Source organism: Diabrotica virgifera, chromosome 3 (genome assembly GCF_917563875.1).
Source record: "Diabrotica virgifera virgifera chromosome 3, PGI_DIABVI_V3a".
In the NCBI taxonomy this organism is placed as follows: Eukaryota; Metazoa; Arthropoda; class Insecta; order Coleoptera; family Chrysomelidae; genus Diabrotica; species Diabrotica virgifera.
In genome coordinates this window covers 248308423-248331628 of record NC_065445.1, presented here as the reverse complement: position 1 = coordinate 248331628, position 23206 = coordinate 248308423, and the positions used below count along the sequence as shown (strand labels likewise).

The 23206-nt window shown below is 32.6% G+C and overlaps 1 protein-coding gene across 1 annotated transcript in view; it reads right to left on the bottom strand.

Moving 5' to 3' along the window:
- Positions 1–23206, bottom strand: part of LOC114334358 (phospholipase A1-like) — a 51459-nt gene that overhangs the window by 14239 nt on the left and 14014 nt on the right. The window contains exon 4 of the mRNA XM_028284394.2: positions 8724–8915. Within this exon, the coding sequence (XP_028140195.2) occupies positions 8724–8915 (192 nt within the window). The remainder of the gene's footprint in view (positions 1–8723; positions 8916–23206) is intronic.

The window sequence follows — 23206 nt, the reverse complement described above, 5'->3', positions numbered from 1 at the left end:
GGTAATAACATCAAATGCAAACCAGATTGTTTTATATACCTCATTCGTTCCCATGCCAGATTTTAACGATATTTTATATTTATTTAAATGGGTCCTATAGTATCCCATAAGTGTGTCTTTTTTTCTTTTCAAGTCTTCTACCATCGCTGGAAAAGATAATGATTTCACAATTCGACACCAAGCGTCACCATGAACACCACGATTTTTATATGATTTTTGTCGTGGATCCCATAAATAAGAATAAGTTTCTGTTTCAAATACTGTTAAAAATTAAATTATTTTCTCATTACTCCACTCCATTTTCGTAGAATAATATGTACCTACCTATTTCACAAAAAAATTACTCTGATGGGCTGCAAGCTAGAATTTTATGAAACAGTGCAAGTGTAATCACAACAACGCGGTAAGTAAAAGAGTACCTCCTTTGAAGTGTCGAAAGAAACCGCCTCCCGATCTATCGCCTAACGTTGACCGGCATTAATAATAGTCTGGGCTGATTATCGGAGAATAGGCCATTTTTGGGAAAAGTTATTTACCAGCAATTTTATTGCTGGAATCGAATTATAAGATCCTATATATTAATATTATAGGTATGCAAAGTCCTCAGATAGTGTGCTACTTTTTTTATAAACAAAATGGCGCACGAAAATCGTGTTTTTTTCAATTATTGCTCTATAACTCCGAAGATTTTTACTTTACAACAAAAACACCCGAATAAAAATTCACCGTGATTAAATTTTGCATAGAGACGCGTTTTTTCCGATCTGCTTCGACGAAAATTTTCCTCGGAAAATGCGGGTTTTCCCAACAAAATCTTTAATTTTCAAATAAAGTTTTAGATAAGTAATTATCTAGGTACCAATAATTAAATAATTTGGTGACTTAAAAGCCTTCTTGGTTTAGATTATAGTTCCAGAAGCTGGTGAAAATTAAACGAATATTTTAGCAACAATTCAATTGTAAATTGATAATTTACGGTCGCAATATTAACCAAAATAATTATGATACACTGATCAAGCTTTGAAATCTTATAAAGATGAGATGCCTATTTAATGTTTTGTCGACAAAATATGAATTTTTTATTTTTTTGCATAATCTTTAAATGTTTAAAAAAAATAGTTATAAACAAATTAACGTTTCTCAGAAAGTTTTTATTACATTATATTTAAAAAAATAGCTAAAATGGGCATTTTAAATATCTTTAAAATGAATGCTTTAAAACTTTTTTGCAACCATTTGTAAAAAAGTTATGAAACAGCAAAATAATCATATGATTACTACTGCGTTTATACTTTTTTTTAATTCTTTCAAAGCGTAGAAGTGAGTTTAAAGTACAAGCTAATTATTTACAAAAAAATATCGATTATCAGTTTAATAGTTATATTTTAATTAAAGATTATAAATATATTTTTTTGTAATTTACACGCGCGAAAGTGGAGTAACACAGTACTGTAGATAACATTTTCACTCGGAGCGACGACCGGCCGCGTGATGTACACTTTTAATAAATAATGCATGCTGCGTGTCAGTCGCTTCGAGTGAACATTTTAGCTCCGACTCTGTATCAGGCCTACGTTTGCGCTAAAAATTACAAAAAAAAGTGTTTTAATCTTTGATTAAAATATAACCATTGCAGTAATTTTTGACATTCTTTGTGAGTAATTAGGTTGTACCATAGACTCATTTTTAAGCTTTGAAACAATTAAAACTAATTATAAACAACGGAGATTTCGTATATTTACTTTGCTGTTTCATAACTTTTTTGCAAATGGTTGAAAATTTTTTTTAAAGCATTCATTTTCAAGACCTATGAAATACGCATTTTAAGTATTTTTTTAAATTATAATATAATGAACAATTTCTGAGAAATGTTAATTTGTTTATAACAATTTTTTTTAAACATTTAAAGATTATGCAAAAAAATGAAAAATTTATATTTTGTCGACAAAATATTAAATAGGCATCACACCTTTATAATCTTTCTAAGTTTGATCAATGTCTCATGATTATTTTGGTTGTTATTGCGACTGTAAATTGTTAATTAACAATTGAATTGTTGCTAAAATATTCGTTTCATTTTCACCGGCTTCTGAATTTATAATCTATAACAAGAAAGCTTTTATTTTACCAAGCTATATAATTATTGATAAATAATTACGGGCCCACAAAATTTATTTAAAAATGCGAGATTTTGTTGGGAAAACCAACATTATCCGAGAAAAATTTTCGTCGGAGCAAATCGGGAAAAACATGTCTCTATGTAGAATTAAATTGGGGTGAATTTTTATTTGAGTGTTTTTGGTGTAAAGTTAAAATCTTCGGAGTTATAGAGCAATAATTGAAAAAAATAAGATTTGTCGGCGCCATTTTGTTTATAAAAAAAGTAGCACACTATATGCGGACTTTACATACCTATATTAATAATATATAGGATCTTATAATTCGATTTCAGCAATAAAATTGCTGGTAAATAACCTTTCTTTGTACTTTACTAATTAGACCAGCGTATTATAGCTATTTTTTTTTCAAAATTTAAAGATTATGCAAAAAAAAAAGAAAAATTTATATTTTGTCGATAAAATATTAAATAAGCATCTCATCTTTATAATCTTTATAAGTTTGATCAATGTATCATAATTATTTTGTTTATTATTGCGATCGTAATTTGTTAATTAACAATTGAATTGTTGCTAAAATATTAGTTTAATTTTCACCGGCTTCTGGAATTACAATCTATACCAAGAAAGCTTTGATGTCACTAAGTTATTTAATTATTGATTAATAATTACTTACCTAAAACTTTATTTGAAAATTAGAGTTTTTGTTAGGAAAACCCGCATTTTCCGAGGAAAATTTTCGTCGGAGCAAATCGTGAAAAACATATCTCTATGCAGAATTTATTTGTGGTGAATTTTTATTAAGCTGTTTTGGTTGTAAAGTTAAAATCTTCGGAGTTATAGAGCAATTATTGAAAAAAATACGATTTTTCGGCGCCATTTTGTTTATAAAAAAAGTAGCACACTATCTGCGGACTTTGCATACCTATATTATTAATATATAGGAACTTATAATTCGATTCCAGCAATAAAATTGCTGGTAAATAACTTTTCCATGAATTTTGCTAATTAGCCCAGAGTATAATGGCATTAACAAATTAGCGCGCTAAGTCGTGGCTACACCTAACGCGTTAGTCAAATAACGCGTTAATTAACGGCATTAAATCTTACTGTGGCCCCAGCATAAGAGTAGAAATATAGTGAAGCATCGCACCTAGCCTCGATGCTCGATGTAATGCTCACCACGCACCGCGTCAGGCACATCGCCGCGATACTCAATGCGGTGCGATATGTTCTACCATGGCGAGTATGCAATGTGTGCCGATGCGCATGGCGAGTATCGGGCGGGTGCCTGGCGAGACAAGAATCTACAAGTCGAGCAAGTCTCGTAAATTTCACGATTGCGCGCCACGCTTCACGCAACCGTGTTTGCGTACTTGTGTTTCGAGTTGCGTGGTCGTGCGGAGTTATATTTACCAATTCGCGCAATCGTACTTGAGACGCTGTGTCAGGTGAGGTGTTTGAAAATTACGTAACTTGATTGCTTGATTCTGTGGTGTGAAGGTTAAACTTTTGTTTTATTTTTTTTTTGTTTTGTGTTTTTTGAAGATAACACAGAAAATACAAGAGGGCAGCATACTTTGCAAAACAACTGTTACAATTTGAAATCAACAATTTGTTAAGTTGTTGTCTTGCAGGTAAAAAAAGTGACTTTTTAAAAAAATTATATCTTGGAAACTAAAAATTATTTTTATTTATAATTGAAACATGTAAAAGTATAGTACTCTCAAAAAAATTTTAGCCAAAAATATTCATTTTTGTAGAGTTGACTGCAATTTTTCGACAACAGCCCTTTTTTGCGGTGAGCAGCATAACAAGTCCAGTCTCATCTGAAATCAAATTTTCTTGTAGTTTATACCTCTGGCTAGTGAATGAACAAAGGATTTTTTATTAGATGAGGTCATTTTTGTTTTATAAAAAAAAACTACTTTAAAAATGAGAAAAATTGGGGTCAAAAATGTGTTTAAACTTATGTAAAATCTTCAAATTTCATTTTTTTTTTTAATTCCTTCGTTCATATTCTAGCCAGAGGTATAAACTACAAGAAACTTTTTGATTTCAGATGAGACTGGACTTAGTTATGCTGCCAACGCAAAAAAACTTAAACTCTACAAAAATGAATATTTTTGGCTGAAACTTTTTTTGAGACTACCTTAAGTACTATACTTTTACATGTTCCAATTATAAATAAAAATAAATTTTAGTTTTCGAGATATAATTTTTTTAAAAAGTCACTTTTTTTACCCACAAGACCTATGTAACCCCTTAAAAAAATGTTTGGAAGAATATGTTTGATGGCCAAGATGCATACATATATTTAGAAGGAAAGTTCCTGATTTCTGTAGTATAATACATAATACCGAAGAGGAAGTAGCCCTAAGCGCCGGACTCCACTTGCGATTTGTAGTTGTGAAGATTGAACACATTCTTTCAAATAGAAGTCAATCCATGATTATTTAGTCACAAATGGATTGACTTGTATTTGAAACAATGTGTTCAATCTTCCTGATTACAAATCGCAAGTGGAGTGCGGCGGTAATAACACCAAAATATTCCATAGAAGGTACACAGACATTGAAAAATTCCTGGAATATCCCCGAAAACATGTTCCCTGAACATCCCAGGAAAATCCTGTGTCAGTATTTTAAACATTACCTGAATGTCTTATTGGAACATTCCATGAATGTCCACGAATGTTCTCTGGACATTCAAAATATATTTTGTAGACATTCCCTGGATATACCAGAAATACAGTGATGAGCGCTCTAATAACCGGCAAAATAGCACAAAAGATGTATTAAGTAGTGAGATAAAAAGACATGAAACTAGTCGAGCTCGGAAATTTAGCGATACTAACTTATACATTTAGATTGTATTGATTTTGTACCACCTTCAGATGTATCAGACGAGTTTGGAAACTACCACTGTCACAGTGACAGTTTTAGTTGACATACTCCTCCGATATGTGTAAAGGTGGGATCAATATAACGTAAATTTAAAGGTTAATTTCGCTAAATTTCCCAGCTCGACTAGTTTCATTTCTTTTTATCTCTCAACTAAATATGTTGCCCATATTTTGCCGGTTATTAGGGCACTCATCACTGTACATCCTTGCTGATGTGACAATACCTCCTATCTGTTTTTTCATGAGTTTTGTATGAGAGATGGAAAAACATGTTTTAAGGTCACCTCCTGTATTTATATGTAAGTTTTGACTTGTTTTGTAGTTCATAGATAGTTTAATTTACTACAAAACAAGTCAAAAAATATCATATGAAAACAGGAGGTGACCCTAAGACAAGTTTTTAGTCTCTCTTACAAAACTCATGAAAAAACAGATAGGATGTATTATTACATCACTGACGATATGTGGCCATACCAAATAATACATCCTTGATAAATATAAACATTTTTATTGAACAAAATCTTTCCATACATTTTTTTAATGCAATTTACTGATATTCCTAAATATTTCAAAAAAATGTGTCACATTTGCTTTGTAAACCTTTCTTTTGCCTTTCGTAGCCACATATTCCGTTTCCTTCCTGGTTTTTTTGTAGACCACTTCTCTCAGCTGATTCTAAAAAAAAATAAAATAAATGGTAATTTTTCTATCCTTTACAATTAACAATCAGAAGAAATATTATTTACAGATAATGATATGCATAATAATAATAGGTTTGTTCTAGCATCAGTTTGAAACCATCAGCGAATAGTGGACCAGCACGAGTAGAGGGGATCGCACTGGTGACTGTATTATGTTCTTTTACTGACCAACTGTTTGCTGATGGTTTTTGACAAGTTTGACTGTTTGCTAGAACAAACCTAATAATAATGAATATTTTGTATTTTGACAATGACATCTGATGTGGAAGTCAAAACATTAATAAAATTATTTTTTTAAGTTAACTTTCACATGCGCGTCTTAAAATTGTACTTTTAATACTTATATCATAAATAACTATTAAAACTATCTTAAGAGGAAACAGTATCGATCAACAGGTAGCGAACATGTGTTCCAAGATTGCGGCTGTAATTTTGAATATTTTTTTGAGATATTTGGCACACATATTCGTAATATAATAAAGAATGGCGGTACAGAGCCCAATTTGAAAAATATATTAATATGTGGAAATTACTCTGTAATTAAATACAATATAAAAAAAAAACGAGCTTGTACCGCCATTAAGAAGAACAAAAAAATACACTTTCTTCAAATACATTTTTTATCCGATTTTGTGTTATTTTGGAACTACTAAAATTTTTTATTTCATTAGTAGTTCCAAAATTACACAAAATCTAGGCATCGGATAAAAAAGTTTATTTGAAGAAAGTGTATTTTTTTGTTCTTCTTAATGGCGGTACAGGCTCGCTTTTTAAATATTGTATAATTACAGAGTAATTTCCACATATTAATATATTTTTCAAATTGGGCTCTGTACCGCCATTCTCTATTATTTTACGAATACGTGTGCCAAATGCCTCGAAAAAATATTCAAAATTACAGTGACAATCTTGGAACACGTTTTGGCTACCTGTTTATCGCTACTGTATTACCTTAAAACATTGTAATTTGCTAAACCAGTATATTTTACTCTACTACTACTCTACTAGCTACCTCATTTTCCACTGTTTCTAAAGACTTGTTTACATGGGTAGAGTTTTGAGGAGAGTAGAGTAGCAGTAGTACTGATGCTAGTATAGTGAAACCGATTTTTGTATTTTTAAACACTCTCGATTATAAGTGCACCTTAAATTCTTAATTTTTTGCTTAAGCTCGTTTACTCCAAAGCCCCCTTTGCCATTCTTTCGACGATTTCATCCTCCGCAGCTTGCTGCAAACTTTTATTTCAGTAGTATACACTACCTAAATTCCATAAACACTGGTATTCGCCGTATTATAGCTCTACAAGTTTTAAAGTTTCATCTTCGGTGAACTTCATTTTCACTATTTACACAAAACACAATTCCAGCCAGAATGACAGCGCCCCCATGTACTCTCCTACCTACTCTATTCTGCCATAATTGAGCTTGTTCCATGGGTAGAGTGTGCAGCCGAGTAGACATTTTGGCAGTAGTGGTGGTCATAGAGTAGTTACTTTGCCATAGGTTGCTAGTCACTCTACTTTAACTCCAACTATACACTCTACCAGCTATTCTACTGTGCTGAGCATTTTTACAGGTAGAGTTACTCTACTCTATCAAGTACTTGCATCATTACTCTACCCGTGTAAACAAGTTTTAAATCTACTGAATGAAAATCTATTTAATCTTAATCTACTCTTAATGAAAAATGTCTAAAATCATTTACCCACCTAGTATTATTGTAGAATTTAAGACAGTCCAGTGCCTTATAAATAATTTCAATATGAATATTTTTTCCTTTAATTCTCCTTTGATACCACTCCATTTTAGATATTCTGGAACTTATTTCATTGTGTTAATAGCCCATATTTATTGAAGGAACCCAATCTGGAGATTGTTATTATCGATTAAGTCGGCTGGTTTTCCTATAAGATTAAAATGTTAACATTTTCAAAAATCGTTACTGTTGTAATTGTAACTTACCAGATATAAAATGATTACAGCAGACAGGACAGGAAAATTTTCATTTCGCTAGTAAAACCTGTACATTGTATTGCATTTAACCATTGTTGTCTCTCAGATACCTTATTTAGTTCAGTTTAAAAGTGAACTTTATCTTGACTTTATCACAATTACTTTGCATTTCACACTTCAAAACACAACACCAATGAAGCATATTATCTTTCTAAATTAATACTTCCAGAGAAAATGTTAAATTAATCTTTGTACAACCGTTGATTGAAATATTGATATGGGTCCAATACCCAATATTGATATGGATCCAATATCTCAATCAACGGTACAACACAAACTTACAAAGAAATACAACTAAAATTATCTAAAACTCATTAAGAACAGATAGAATAAGATTTATCTTTTACACCCAGTAGCCATATTGACATATTGATTTAATAGGGCTTTTCATTCACAGTCATTTGTTTCGAGCTTCTGTCATGTGTCATATAATATTAATATATCTACGTCATACGTTATTGGCATATACCAATGATACAGACGAAAGACGTATGACGTAGATATATTAATATTATGTGACACATGACAGAAGCTCGAAACAAATGACAATCGATGAAAAGCCCTATTTTGACATGATGATATATGTATATGATCAGTAGAAACGATTATTAAGGTAAATATAACTCCGCACGACCACGCAACTCGAAACACAAGTACGCAAACACGGTTGCGTGAAGCGTGGCTCGCAATCGTGAAATTTACGAGACTTGCTCGACCTGTAGATTCTTGTCCTGGCGAGGTGCACTTAGTGAATTGATGTAAATATAGTATTTTTACTACAAAAACGTTATTACGTAGGTCAAAATTTTTGACGTAAGAGAACTGTCAAAACATTAGAATGTGACTTTTCATTATTGCTATGTTTATTATAAACACGGCAATAATGAAAAGTCACATTCTAATGTTTTGGCAGTTCTCTTACGTCAAAAATTTTGACCTACGTAATAACGTTTTTGTAGTAAAAATACTATATACGAAAATACGTACCCGTTATTCTGGAAATTTTTTTGTTGACTTTTCGGCCAGCAAATCCTGACACGTGTGCTCCGAGGCTATGCCCTATTAAATGAATATCTTTTGGGTTGACGTTAAATTTTTCTATAAGATCGTTGATAAATTTTGCATATTCTTCTCCAATACAAGGTGCGCCCTGAGCAGGAACAGAATAAAGTATATTGTCTAAAAAAGTTAAATTTTACAGACACCGGCAAACATTGAATTAAATTGAAAAGCCAAATATTCGGTTTTATTTCCTGTATCCAAATGACTATCTAAATAAAGATCCACCACAGATGGGGTCTAAAAAGTGACCTCTTTAGTCACACAGGAAGGGAGGAAATGGGTAGGGTAGCTCTTATTCTGTTGGCAAGAGAACGCCTTCAACACGGCATCATGAGGAAAAACTATCTCCAAACTGAGAGAATTGGGCGTTAGTGAGTATATGGTCTACGTGGTTGATAGGTAATTAACTGATAGATAAATAAGATCAAAAATGAATAACCATGTTCAATTTCGTTACAAAACGAAAATACAGCCGCACCACATTCTAGTCCAATCAGAGAGTGCAGCAAGCATCCCTACCGGTTTCGAAACCGTTTGGTTTCGCTGCCGCAGGTTTGCTGCTCTCTCTGATCCAACCAAAACAAACCCCGGCGTGCAGTCCCGGATTGCAACGAACGAAATGGCATAGATGCCCTAGCGGCAACTGCTAGCAAAAGACTAAGTTTTCACTCTGATGACTCATAAAACAACATAATGTTACTTCTACATCTAGCCCAGTCGGGATAGCATTTGACCTTGCATTTGGAGCTGCCCCAAATTTTATTTTTCTAATCTTTAGGGAGGGTCAATATTAGTGTAAATTTAAAATCTCGACTGAATTCCACCGTTGCGTTAGCCGCCATCTTGATTTTAAACGAGAACCGTTTTTGCTCAATATCTCCGCCATTTTCAATTTTTTGACAAAAAGTGTAGAAACTGAAATTGTTGAAAAAGCGATTTTCTATAATTTAATTTATTATAATTTTTTTCGTGCGGTCGATATTTTCCGAGTTATGAGGGGAAAATAGTGACAGTTGTAACATAATTATTGAATTATTAAATTATCTCGTTTATTATTAGTTTTACAACAAATATATACCTATACAAAAATGAAGAGAAATAAATTTTGTACAATTTTGACGCCGTTCATTTTTTTTGATAAAATCAATATTTAAGGTAGTACGTATGTGGTAAATGTGCGAGCGTAAGACCTGATTGATTTTGTAGCAATTGTTTTTGTTCAATATCTCCGCCATTTTCAACTTTTCGACAAAAAGTGTAAGAACTGAAATTGTTGCAATTACGATTTGCTACAATTTTTCGAGAGAACCAGTGGCGGGTCTGCAAGGGGGGGAAATGGGAAAATTCCCCCCTAACAGGGTCCAAAATTAAAAAAAAAATGTTGAAACATCACGATATTTTAGCTGACATAAAACTTAAAATATCGACAGACAAATTCAACCAATAAAACCCGCTAGTTAATAAAATTAAGTGAACTTAATACATATAATGTCTTTTTATGTCTTTTATATACTTAGTTTGATTGATGTTTCATTGGAAGTTTCAGAAATTGTATAAAATATAATTCTCCTGATTTTTGTTTATGTACAATTATGTCGTAAAGTTAATAATAAATAAGACAATTCAATAATTATGCTTCCCCTCCGCTTCCATTATTGTCCCCCTTAACTCGGAGAATATTGATCGTATAAAAAAATTATGCCAAAGAAATTGTAGGAAATTGCATTTCCAACAATTTTCTCTCCCACTATTTATGTCGAAAAGTTGAAAATGGCGGAGATATTAAGCAACAACAGTTCTCATTTAAAATCAATATGGCGGCTAATGCAACCGCGGAATTCAGTCGAGATTTTAAATTTACACTACCATTTATCTCTCCTAAAGGATATAATTATAAAATTTGGGGCAGCTCGCAAACAAAATTCAATTTAATAATTACGCTCCCCCCACCACTTTTTACTATTTTCCCGTGTAACTCGGAAAATATCAACCGCATGAAAAAAATTGTTAAAAAGAAATTGTAGGAAATTATATTTTGAACAATTTTAGTTGAAAATGGCGTAGATATTGAACAACAACATCTGCTATAAAATCAATCCGGTCTTATGATCGCGCCATTAACGCATACGTACTACCTTAAATATTAATTTTAACAAAAAAATGGAAGAAATCAAAATTGTGTAGAATTTAATTCTCTTAATTTTTGTATAGGTACATAATTGTTGTAAAACTAACAATAAACGAGATAATTCAATAATACAATAATTAATAATAAATGAAATTATAGAAAATCTCATTTCCAATAATTCTCGTTTCTACACTTTTTGTCAAAAAATTGAAAATGGCGGAGATATTGAGCAAAAACGGTTCTAGTTTAAAATCAAGATGGCGGCTAACGCAACGGTGGAATTCAGTCGAGATTTTAAATTTGGACTAATATTGACCCTCCCTAAATATTAGAAAAATAAAATTTGGGGCAGCTCCTAATGCAAGGTTAGGCCTGTTATTCGTCTAATCCGACTGGACTAATCCCACCAGACTGAAAACAATGGGAACCTTCTCTGGTTACACCTCCGAGGCTTCTACAATTTGCAAGCCATACGGATGCTGAGACTAAGGAAGATGAGGGAATTTTACAATTTATAATTCACGTCCCATCTGGTCAGCGCAATAAAGTTCTAACGAGAATGGTTCCCTTCGTACTCCAATCAGAGTAAACATGTAAATCAAAAATGAATAACCATTTTCAATTTCTTTGCAAAACGACAATACAGATGCACCACATTCTAGTCCAATCAGAGAGTGCAGCAAGCACCTCTACCGGTTTCGAAACTTATTAGTCTCTCATCAGGAGGCACAGGAGATAAATAAGAGTCAAAGATATCAATATCAGACTATCGCAGGGTGTACCGCATCTGCTTAGCGCCAGCCTGTGTCTGAATATTCTATATGACGGGATGCTGAGGCTACAGTTGCCGAGGGGTTGCACTCTCAAAGGTAAGTCAGAAAACGGAAATGACTAATAGAGCTAACACAGCCCTGCGTCTCATTAGCAGATGGATCAGTTAAACCGAAAAAATCTGTGAAGTCATAGTCTAGCTCTAGCTGGTATGCATGTGTAAAAAATGGTAGAAAGAGGAACCGAAGTATGGAGGCGATAGTACGCCTAATTTCGAATATTAAAGGTCCAGGTAGTACCAAAACAAGGGTACTAAATGGTGTTTTCCAGTCGGTGGTGTCTTATGGACACCAGTGGCCCTGAGTGGAGTAGCCTGCTGAACATAGTGAAATACTCCCAGCTGCTGAAAACTTCGCAAAAGTGAAAACTTAGAAGAGGAATGGAGAGAGACGGCAGAGAACGATAGAGAACAGAATCAAACGGCAGTAGAATCAAATGACTTTGGCATCAGTAGGAACACTCAGGGATGTGTTGAAAAACAAAAGCGTACCAATAAATCTAAGGGAATTCAACAGTTGTATTCTATTCATTCTACTCACCTATGGAATCGAGACGATGACACTTATAGAGGTATCAGCCAATAGATTGAGAACAACATAGAGTGCGATCGAACGAGCTATGTTACTAGTATCTGAGGGAACATATACGAAATGTGGATGGGCGAAGCAGGACGAAGGTGAAAGATGTAATTGGAAGAATTGCTGAAATGAAATGGCACTGCATAGAACAAGCGGCACCAAAAACCATCGAAAGGTGGACGAGAGGCATTGTGCATTGGAGACCACGCAAACGCAGTCGTAGAAGAGGTAGTCCAGAGTAATAAGGATTTTCTCGAAACACTCAAAGATCCAGGTAGCTGACTACTTTTTTAGTTATTGTAGACCTATAGGAAGAAAACCTACCTGTTTCCTGCCTAGAATTCGCGTCCGTTTTTTAATTATTAACAATTTAGTGCAAAAATGGCGATTTTTTCGATTTTTTGTACCCATTCAAAAGCTAAATAGTTAACATAAAATTACAAAATTTAATTTTTTAGAACATTATAAAACCTTCAAAATGCAGATTTTTGAAAGTTAAAAAGTTAATTTGTTGCTACGCAAACTGCAAAATAAGTGAAAATCGTTATTTGTTAATAACTTTTACTAAAACTACATTAGAACTTTAGTGTTTCACCCAAAGTTGGGTATTGGCGTACTTAACACACCTTTAAAATTTGAGACCGATCCATTAATTAGTTTAAGAGTTATTCTATTTGTTTATATCAGAGACTTCTATTTTGCAATAAGATAAGACAGATAATAATGAAGATAGGGCAATTCTGAGTATCAGTGCCGGATTTAGCATTAGGCCGACTAGGCCGTGGCCTAGGGCCGCAAGCAAAAGGGGGCCGCAGCGTTTTGTAAAAAAAACTTTTTTAGGAGGACACATTTAGTCTGAGAGACAACTTTATTCCTATGAAAAAGGAGGAAAAGAGTTGTCTAAAAATGAAACCTATATTCTTGAAATAAAAAGACGCCCGAAAAGAAAAGCTCTCCCTGGCGAAGACAAAAAAGATGAACCCACTGAATCCCACTTTAATGGCAAAGAAGACTTAAAGATTAATACATTCAATGTTGTAATTGACAGGCTTTATTCAGAAATGGAATGAAAGGTCCGAAGTTTATTTTAGTCTTAATGAAGAATTTGGATTTTTAAACAACTTATCGTCAATTTCCAATGAAGAAATCAGGGGAAAAGTTTCTATTTCGTCTAAAAAGTATCGAATCGTGACTTTGGAGAAGAGTGCGTACAGTTCCAAGGCTTTGTTAAAGGTATATTTGATGAAGAAAGAGAACCTCATGATAACAAGATTACCAAGTCTCCGATGAATACACTTTTGGAGTATCTGAAACTAATTCATGAAAAACAGTTCACAACATTATGTCCGAATATGGACACGGTTTTGCTGATTCTACTATGCATGATGACATCTAATCTAACTACTTGCGGAACTCGATTCTAGATTGTCTAGTTTGGCTAGTTTTGTTTGAAATGCTGAGCTTTTTCAATACTTACACTTTAACGATTTGATTAAAGATTTTGCAGCCAAAAAAGCTAGAAAGGTGAGTGTTTAGAGTTTAGATATGAGATTTATTATGAGTATGGAGTGGAGTGAGTGTTAATGTTAATCACTAATCCAACTTTATCCAAATTAAGAACATGACATTGACCTTTTTCAATATAAGAGAATAATGTGAAAATTGAATGATCTAGAAGTTTATTTGCTGGATTCTTAATATTTTTATTTTTCAGTACCGTAGCCTATTACTAGTACAGTTCGCATTATTGTGCTTGTTCTCTTACTTATAATGTCTGTTCAACTCGGCTTTTTTTAGACTTTTGTTGTCATCTGTACTTTTCCCTCCGAATGAAACCAATTATATTTAATTTTAACAATTAACTGCAACACTAATTTAAAATATAATAATTTTAGCAATATTAATAATTTTACAAATAACTGCTGTGTGCTAACATTTTGAATTATATAATATTTTCTATCTTCTTCTTAAGGTGCCTTCTCCATTACTGAAGGTTGGCTATAACTACAGCAAATTGCTCTCTATCTTGAGCGGTTCTTAGTATCGAATGTGTGTCCATGCCTGTCCAATCTCTTACGATCTTCAGCCAGGAGCATTTTTGTCTTCCTGGACCTCTTCTTCCTTCCGCTTTCCCTTCCATTATTAGTCGTAAAAAGTTATATCTTTCTCATCTGTAAATATGTCCTAAATAACTCGTTTCCCTATTCTTCTCAGCACCTCGACCTCATTGTTGGTCACAGGCTCTGTCCAAGAGATCTTCAACATCCTTCGAAAAACCCACATCTCAAAGTCTTCTATAAATATATAAATCTTTCTATACATTTTCTTTTTAGAAATTTCTATAAATATAGAAATTGTTGTTAGATCTGTTTTGGGGTTTTAGTTAGTCAAATTTGCAAACCAATATTATTTAATTAGTGAATACATTTCAACCTATTTATGAACCGTATTCAAATAGAACATTAGTACCCAAGGCTGTGGGTGAAAAAACGTGATATAATTCAGGAATTTTTGAAACCTATCAGGTGTTGTAAAGGACGATGCCAGGAATAACTTCTACTAAAATGTGACCAAAAATATTGTGAGCTTTTTTTTTAATTGCGATTTTCATTTGTTAAATTTGCGATTTTTAAAGATTTTTAGTTTTGCAAATTAGGATATTGATTATAGAGAAAAACTATTTAATAGAAAGTTGTAGTAAATTAAAAAACCTACAATTTGAGCTATGGTAAGTTTAATTTCGTTTATTGGTTATTGTAAAACAGCATGCGAATGGTCCAAAATGTTTTTTACATTGCGTTATTTATTGCACAAATAAATTTTTTTAAGCTTTAAAATGAAGATCTTTCAATTCCAAACATAAAAAAAATTGCAAGGCCGGATTAACGAATTTGTTGCTTAGATATTATAAATTGTTTATCCCAAGAGGTCAAATGTCGAAGGCTATAACTTTTTGAAGAAAAATCGTAGAGAGTTGTTGTAACATCCAATGTCCTTCTAAAGAGTTATATTTTCATATTCTGATGTAAATAAATGCGTAAAACATTTTTAAACCTCTAATTTTTGGGTTTGAAAATAAGGGGGCAAATTTCGTTATAAACATTTAGATCTGAAGCGGCCCAGTACATCCTATGAGTTTTTAACTTACAGATTATTGTTGCTGAATAGGAAACGAAGATTTATAAAAAAATAAAAAATTACTACGACCAGCTGAAGCCGAGCTAAATGTTGGGTTTGAAAATAAGGGGGCAAATTTCGTTATAAACATTTAGAGCTGAAGCGGCCCTGTACATCCTATGAGTTTCTAACTTAGAGATTATTGTTGCTAAAGACGAAACGAATATTTATAAAAAAATAAAAAAAAATTACAACCAACTGAAGCCGAGATAATTGTTTATTTTTTCTTAAATCGTAGTGCCTTTATAACAATTAAGAAATTATTTTACAGTCATTGACTAAAGAAAGACTTATATTATCTTAAAATAAAAATTATTATTAACTATAATTACATTTAATTATTAAAAATTATTTTTAAAATCGGTGATTTTGCGAGCGGCCGAATTTTGCAAATCGCCCGGCTCGCTTCAAATCAGCGCGCTCGGAAAATTTTTACTTAACTTGTATTAAATTTTGACCAAAAACAATTTAATAATATTACCATTATAATATGCAGTGTATTTACCACTGTATTTGTTTTTCTTGATAAACTTTTATATGTGAAATCTCATTTCTGAAGAAATAATATTACAAAAATGATACATATAACTATATTTTTAATTTTTGCAGTGTTATATAAATATAATAATAATAATGTTACTTTTTATTATACAATATAAAACTTTTTCTTCTTGTAGTGACTATCCGTTTTGGATGTTGGCGACCATCATGGCAATTTGGCAAACCCCATTTGGAAACTGAGAACCAGGAAGGCGAAGGATTCCCTTGCTTCAAAATTTACGTACGTCGTTCAACACAACAACTACAAATCTTTTTAGAGCAGCAGTACCGATTTAGTGTGCAAGTACAGATTGCCATGATGGTCGCCAACATCCAAAACGGATAGTCACTAGAAGAAGAAAAAGTTTTATATTGTATAATAAGAAGTAACATTATTATTATTATATTTATGTAACAATGAACAAATTAAAAATATAGTTATATATTTCATATATATGTATCATTTTTGTAATATTATTTCTTCAGAAATGAGATTTCACATATAAAAGTTTATCAAGAAAAACAAATACAGTGGTAAATAGACTGGTATTATAATGGTAATATTATTAAATTGTTTTCGGTCAAAATTTAATACAAGTTACGTAAAAATTTTCCGAGCGCGCGGATTTGAAGCGAGCCGGGCGATTTGCAAAATTCGGACGCTCGCAAAAGCACCGATTTTAAAAATAATTTTTAATAATTAAATGTAACTATATTTTATAATTATTTTTAATTTAAGATAATATAAGTCTTTCTTTAGTCAATGACTGTAAAATAATTTTTTAATTGTTGTAAATAAAGGCACTACGATTTAAGAAAAAATAAACAATTATCTCGGCTTCAGTTGGTTGTACAAAATTTTTATTTTTTTATAAATCTTCGTTTCGTCTTCAGCAACAATAATCTGTAAGTTAGAAACTCATAGGATGTACAGGGCCTCTTCAGCTCTAAATGTTTTTAACGAAAATTGCCCTCTTATTTTCAAGCCCAACATTTAGCTCGGCTTCAGTTGGTTGTAGAAATTTTTTATTTTTTTATAAATCTTCGTTTCGTCTTTAGCAACAATAATCTGTAAGTTAAAAACTCATAGGATGTACTGGGCTTCAGCTCTAAATGTTTATAACGAAAATTGCCCCCTTATTTTCAAACCCAAAAATTAGAAGTTTAAAAATGTTTTACGCATTTATCTACATCAGAATATGAAAATATAACTCCTTATAAGAAGATTGGATGTTTCACCAACTCTCTACGATTTTTTTTTCAAAAAGTTATAGCCTTCGACATTTGACATCTTGGGATAAACAATTTATAATATCTAAGCAACAAATTCGTTAATCCGGCCTTACAATTTTTTTTATGTTTGGAATTGAAAGATCTTCATTTTAAAGCTTTAAAAAATAAAAAAAATTATTTGTACAATAAATAACGCAATTGTAAAAAACGGCCATTTTGGACCTTTCGCAGGCTGTGTTGCAATAACCAATAAACGGAATTAAACTTACCATAGCTCAAATTGTAAGTTGTTTTTTAATTTACTACAACTTTCTATTAAAAAGTTTTTCCCTAGAATCAATATCCTAAGCTGCAAAATTAAAAATCTTTAAAAATTGCAAATTTAACAAATGAAAATCGCAATAACAAAAAGAGCTCACAATATTTTTGGTCACATTTTAGTAGAAGTTTTTCCTGGCATCGTCCTTTACAACACCTGATAGGTTTCAAAAATTCCTGAATTATATCCTGAAATCGACCTATTTTTCACCCACAGCCTGGAGTATAGTGGCATTCTTATTCATTTATGTTATGCCTTGTATGTTGCACCAGTTTTAAAAAGTAAAATTAAAATAAACGTTATGTATTAATATGAAATGTGCTTTATGCTTTAATTACATAATCGGGGTTCTCGGGGGCCGCTTGGGGTAATTTGGCCTAGGGCCGCAAGTACCCTAAAACCTGCACTGCTGAGTATGCCAAATGAAAGTAGAAGAGCGATAGTATCAAAATGTATTAAAAAAAGATAAAAAAATAATTAATATAGTCAATAATTATAATGTAAAATTTTTGAAATTTTGTAGTTGATAAACATTTAGAATAACTTTAAAAATGTTGTCCGTAGAAACAATATTTTTATATATTCGACAAGATAGTATTTTAACACGAATTTTCAAATACAAAAATTAGAAAGTAAGTTATCAATCGAAGTAGCACAGAAAACGACATTAAATATCGTCTCTTAGGTGAAATACTTTCTTTGGTTACACCTCCTGAGATTTTCAAAATTTATAAATCACACAGGATGCGGAGGAAATTAAGATGAGAGAATTTTAAATAATTCACAACTCATCTGCTCAGCGTGGTAAAAGCTCCAAAAAGAAAGATTCTTTAATACTCAAACAAAAGAGTAAATGAATTAAAAATGTATAAACATTCTCAATTTCTTTGCAACACGAAAATGCAGCAGCTGCATAATCCTATGGTCAAATCTGAGAGTGCAGGAAGAGTATATACCGGTTTCGGGGGTTGTTCTTCTTCTTCTTGTTTTAATAGGACTATGTCTTGTTTCTTCTGTTACCGTCTTTGCTGCGATCAGGAGCTCCAGCTCTCGTACCATCGTTTTATGGGTCTCCCTAAGGGTCGCTTGGTGTTGGGCTTCTGTATCTTCACCCATTTCGCCATACGTTCAGGGTCCATCCGATCTACATGGTCTCTCCACATGCGTCGTCGTACTCTTGTACATCTCACTACGTCTTGAACGCCTAGCTCTCTAAATGTGTCTTCGTTTCGTACTCTATCTCAGAGTGTGATACCTCTTAGGGATCTTAGGGTTTCATCTCTGTTTTTCTCATTATTTGTTTGGTCTTTGTTGTCTCGGCCCTTGTCTCAATTACGTATGTCATCTTTGCTGTGTGTCAACTTTGCTTTCGGTGCTCATATATTTATTCCGCCAGATAATATCCCTCAGGAAACCAGATATTCTCGCTGCTTTCGTTGCCTTCTGTTTTGTTTCTTGCCACAGATGCCTGTCACTAGATATTTCCACACCCAATTATCTACAATCCATTACCTGTTCGATTATATGGTCGTCCACTACTAATTTACATCTAATTGGATTCTTGGATATTACCATCGATTGGGTTTTCTCTGTTGATAGTGTTAGGTTGTGCTTTTCGGCGGTTATTTTAAATTTTTGTGGTAGGCGTTGTAAGTCATCTTCGTTTTCGGCTATTAAAATTGCATCATCTGCGTTGCAGAGTATTCTCATGGTTCGGTTACCCATTTTGTGTCCCTGATTAATTTTGTTAACACTAGCTATGAGTTCATCTTTTTAATATTTAATATTCTAAATGTCAAAAATCATGTTTTTACCGACATAATAACAAACAATTATTTAATAACAACCAGTTAACGAACCTTTCTGTTTACTTTTATTTTCAGACATTTCACTATTATAGGCGTTCTACTAACGTAACTCATTGTTTGATTGCGGTATGAGGAAACGGCGCAGATGGGACCTATTATTAAAAGCATGGTATATAATTTATTACAAATTAAAACCGATTAGTCCAGAAGGCCACTGCGCATCCGCTAGGAAACATATTCTAATTCAAATTTTTTGCACAATCTTACTCAAAAAGGACTTCTTTTAACAAATTTGCATGTTGCCAGGATCAAAAGGTGGTCAAAAAGTTTTTTTTTGTTTTTTTCCTAAAATTATTTTTTTTGCATGGAAAAAGTTTTTTTAGGTTTTTTGGATCATTCCAAACAGAAAAGGTCTTTAGTGACTTTTCTCTAAAAATGATAGTTTTTGACATATAAGCGATTAAAAATTGAAAAATTGCGAAATCGGCCATATTTAACCCTCAAAAACTATGTGAAAAACAGAAAATTTGAATGTTGCCAAGGTAGGTAGATATTCTTTAAACATCGATTGAGGTAATCCCGAAGAGTTTTTTGCAATACAATATTCAAAACTCCTATTTTTTTTAATTGCTAATCAAGCGTGCTCGACACTATTTTCCACCGACAGTATGGTGCAAATAAAAGGAATAAATTCGTTATTTCGTAAACCGGCAACTTTAAGTAAAAAAACCGAAACAGGTCGATTTTATTTTTAAGTTATGATATTGTGGCATTAATGGTATACTAGTGACGTCATCCGTCTGGGCGTGATGACGTAATCGATGATTTTTATAAATGAGAATAGGGATCGTGTGGTACCTCATTTGAAAGGTTTTTCAATTCTCTATTCAGTAATGTAAACATTTACATAATTATTTATACAGGGTGTCCTTCTACTTCTTTTTTTGTCAAATAATTTAATTTAATAAAATTTTTTTGGACACCCTGTATAAATAATTATATAAATGTTTATATTACTGAATAGAGAATTGAAGAACCTTTCAAATGAGCTAGCACACGACCCCTATTCTCATTTAAAAAAATCATCGATTACGTCATCACGTCCAGATGGATGACGTCACTAGTATATCATATATGCCACAATATCATAACTTAAAAATAAAAATCGACCTATTTCGGGATTTTTCCTTAAAGCCGCCGGTTTACGAAATAACGAATTTATTCCTTTCATTTGCACCATACTGTCGCATGTCGGTGGAAAATAGTGTCGCGCACGCTTGATTAGCAATTAAAAAACAAAGAAGTTTTGAATATTGTATTGCAAAAAACTCTTAGGGATTTCATCAATCGATGTTTAGAGAATTTCTACTTACCTTGGCAACATTCAAATTTTCAGTTTTTCACATAGTTTTTGAGGACTAAAAATGGCCGATTTCGCAATTTTTCAATTTTTATTCGCTTATTTGTCAAAAACTATCATTTTTAGAGAAAAGTCACTAAAGACCTTTTCTATTTGGAATGATCCAAAAAACCTAAAAAAACTTTTTTCCATGCAAAAAAAATAATTTTAGGAAAAAAACAAAAAAAAAACGTTTAAAAAATTTTTGACCACCTTTTGGTCCTGGCAACATGCACATTTGTTAAAAGGAGTTCTTTTTGAGTAAGATTGTGCAAAAAATACGAATTAGAATATTTTCCCTAGCGGATGCGCAGTGACTTTCTGGACTAGATGGTGTTACTACAATACGGATTTTGTAAGTCGAAGTAAGTAAACTAGTTAAAATTAGAGCTTAAGTGTTATGTACCTTGCAGAGTAATTACTAAAAAAAGGGATTAAGCAAGTGAGATATTGCAGTACAAAACGTTGTTCCTGGGTAAATACTTCGGTTATCGATTGGGAGCTTTAACTATGAATACACAGCCCAACAATAGAAAATTGCAGGAAGAGTCTATACCGGTTTCGGGGGTTGTTTCCCCCTCATCAGTAGTCCCATATCCTCCTCTCTCAGATTCTTCCACGTACCACACTTTGGGTCTTTCCGAATTGCAAAGAAATGAATGTCACGGATGAATAGGGCCATCTACCGAAAAACAAACTAAGTTATCAATTGAAGTAGCAAAGAAAACGACCATAAATATCGTCTCCATACCACCAGATTGACAACAGGTGGAATAATTTCTTTGGTTACACCTCCTGAGATTTTCAAAATTTATAAATCATACAGGATGCCGAGGAAATTAAGATGAGAGAATTTTAAATAATTCACAACTCATCTGCTCAGCGTGGTAAAAGCGCCAACAAGAAAGATTCCTTAATACTCAAACAAAAGAGTAAATGAATTAAAAATGTATAAACATTCTCAATTTCTTTGCAACACGAAAATGCAGCAGCTGCATAATACTATGGTCAAATCTTAGAGTGCAGGAAGAGTCTATATTAAGGAATCTTTCTTGTTGGAGCTTTTACCACGCTGAGCAGATGAGTTGTGAATTATTTAAAATTCTCTCTTCTTAATTTCCTCGGCATCCTGTATAATTATTAAATTTTGAAAATCTCAGGAGGTGTAACCAAAGAAAGTATTCCACCTGTTGTCAATCTGGTGGTATCGAGACGATATTTATTGTCGTTTTCTGTGCTACTTCGATTGATAACTTACTTTGATTTTCGGTAGATGGCCCTATTCATCCGTGACATTTCTTTCTTTGCAATTCGGAAAGGCCCAAAATGTGGTACGTGGAAGAATCTGAGAGAGGAGGATATGGGACTACTGATGAGGCGGAAACAACCCAATAAACCGGTATAGACTCTTCCTGCACTCTCAGATTTGACCATAGTATTATGCAGCTGCTGCATTTTCGTGTTGCAAAGAAATTGAGAATGTTTATACATTTTTAATTCATTTACTCTTTTGTTTGAGTATTAAGGAATCTTTCTTGTTGGCGCTTTTACCACGCTGAGCAGATGAGTTGTGAATTATTTAAAATTCTCTCATCTTAATTTCCTCGGCATCCTGTATGATTTATAAATTTTGAAAATCTCGGGAGGTTGTAACCAAAGAAAGTATTCCCCCTGTTGTCAATCTGGTGGTATCGAGACGATATTTATTGTCGTTTTCTGTGCTACTTCGATTGATAACTTACTTTGGTTTTCGGTAGATAACTATTTATTTTTTTATCTATTTATTTATTTTTTAGTTTTTACTATTCATCCGTGACATCTCTTTCTTTGCAATTCGGAAAGGCCCAAAGTTTGGTACGTGGAAGAATCTGAGAGAGGAGGATATGGGACTACTGATGAGGGGGAAGCAACCCCCGAAACCGGTATAGACTCTTCCTGCACTCTCAGATTTGACCATAGCATTATGCAGCAGCTGCATTTTCGTGTTGCAGAGAAATTGAGAATGTTTATACATTTTAAAAAAAAAATTAGCCTCATTAGGTTCATTTGGAACAAAGTTAGCCATATGTTTTTTTTAATTCACAGCTAATTTGTTGCCATTGTTAAAATGTCATTTTAAAGAATGGATTTGTATTTTTTTTTAATTTGCACAAACATTGTACCTTCACTGCACCCTCTACGATTTTTCAAAAATGTCGTTCAAACGATTACTAGGGGGAACCTATAAATCCACCGAGTTAAAATACCGAAAAAGCAATTTCAAACGAATATAATTTTCTGTGTCTCCGGATCAACTCAATGGATTTTGATCTTTATCTTTTTAATTTGTATGTAATTTCTACGTGCATTACAAATATGCAATTTGTTTATAAATTTATTAATTAATAAAAAGTCT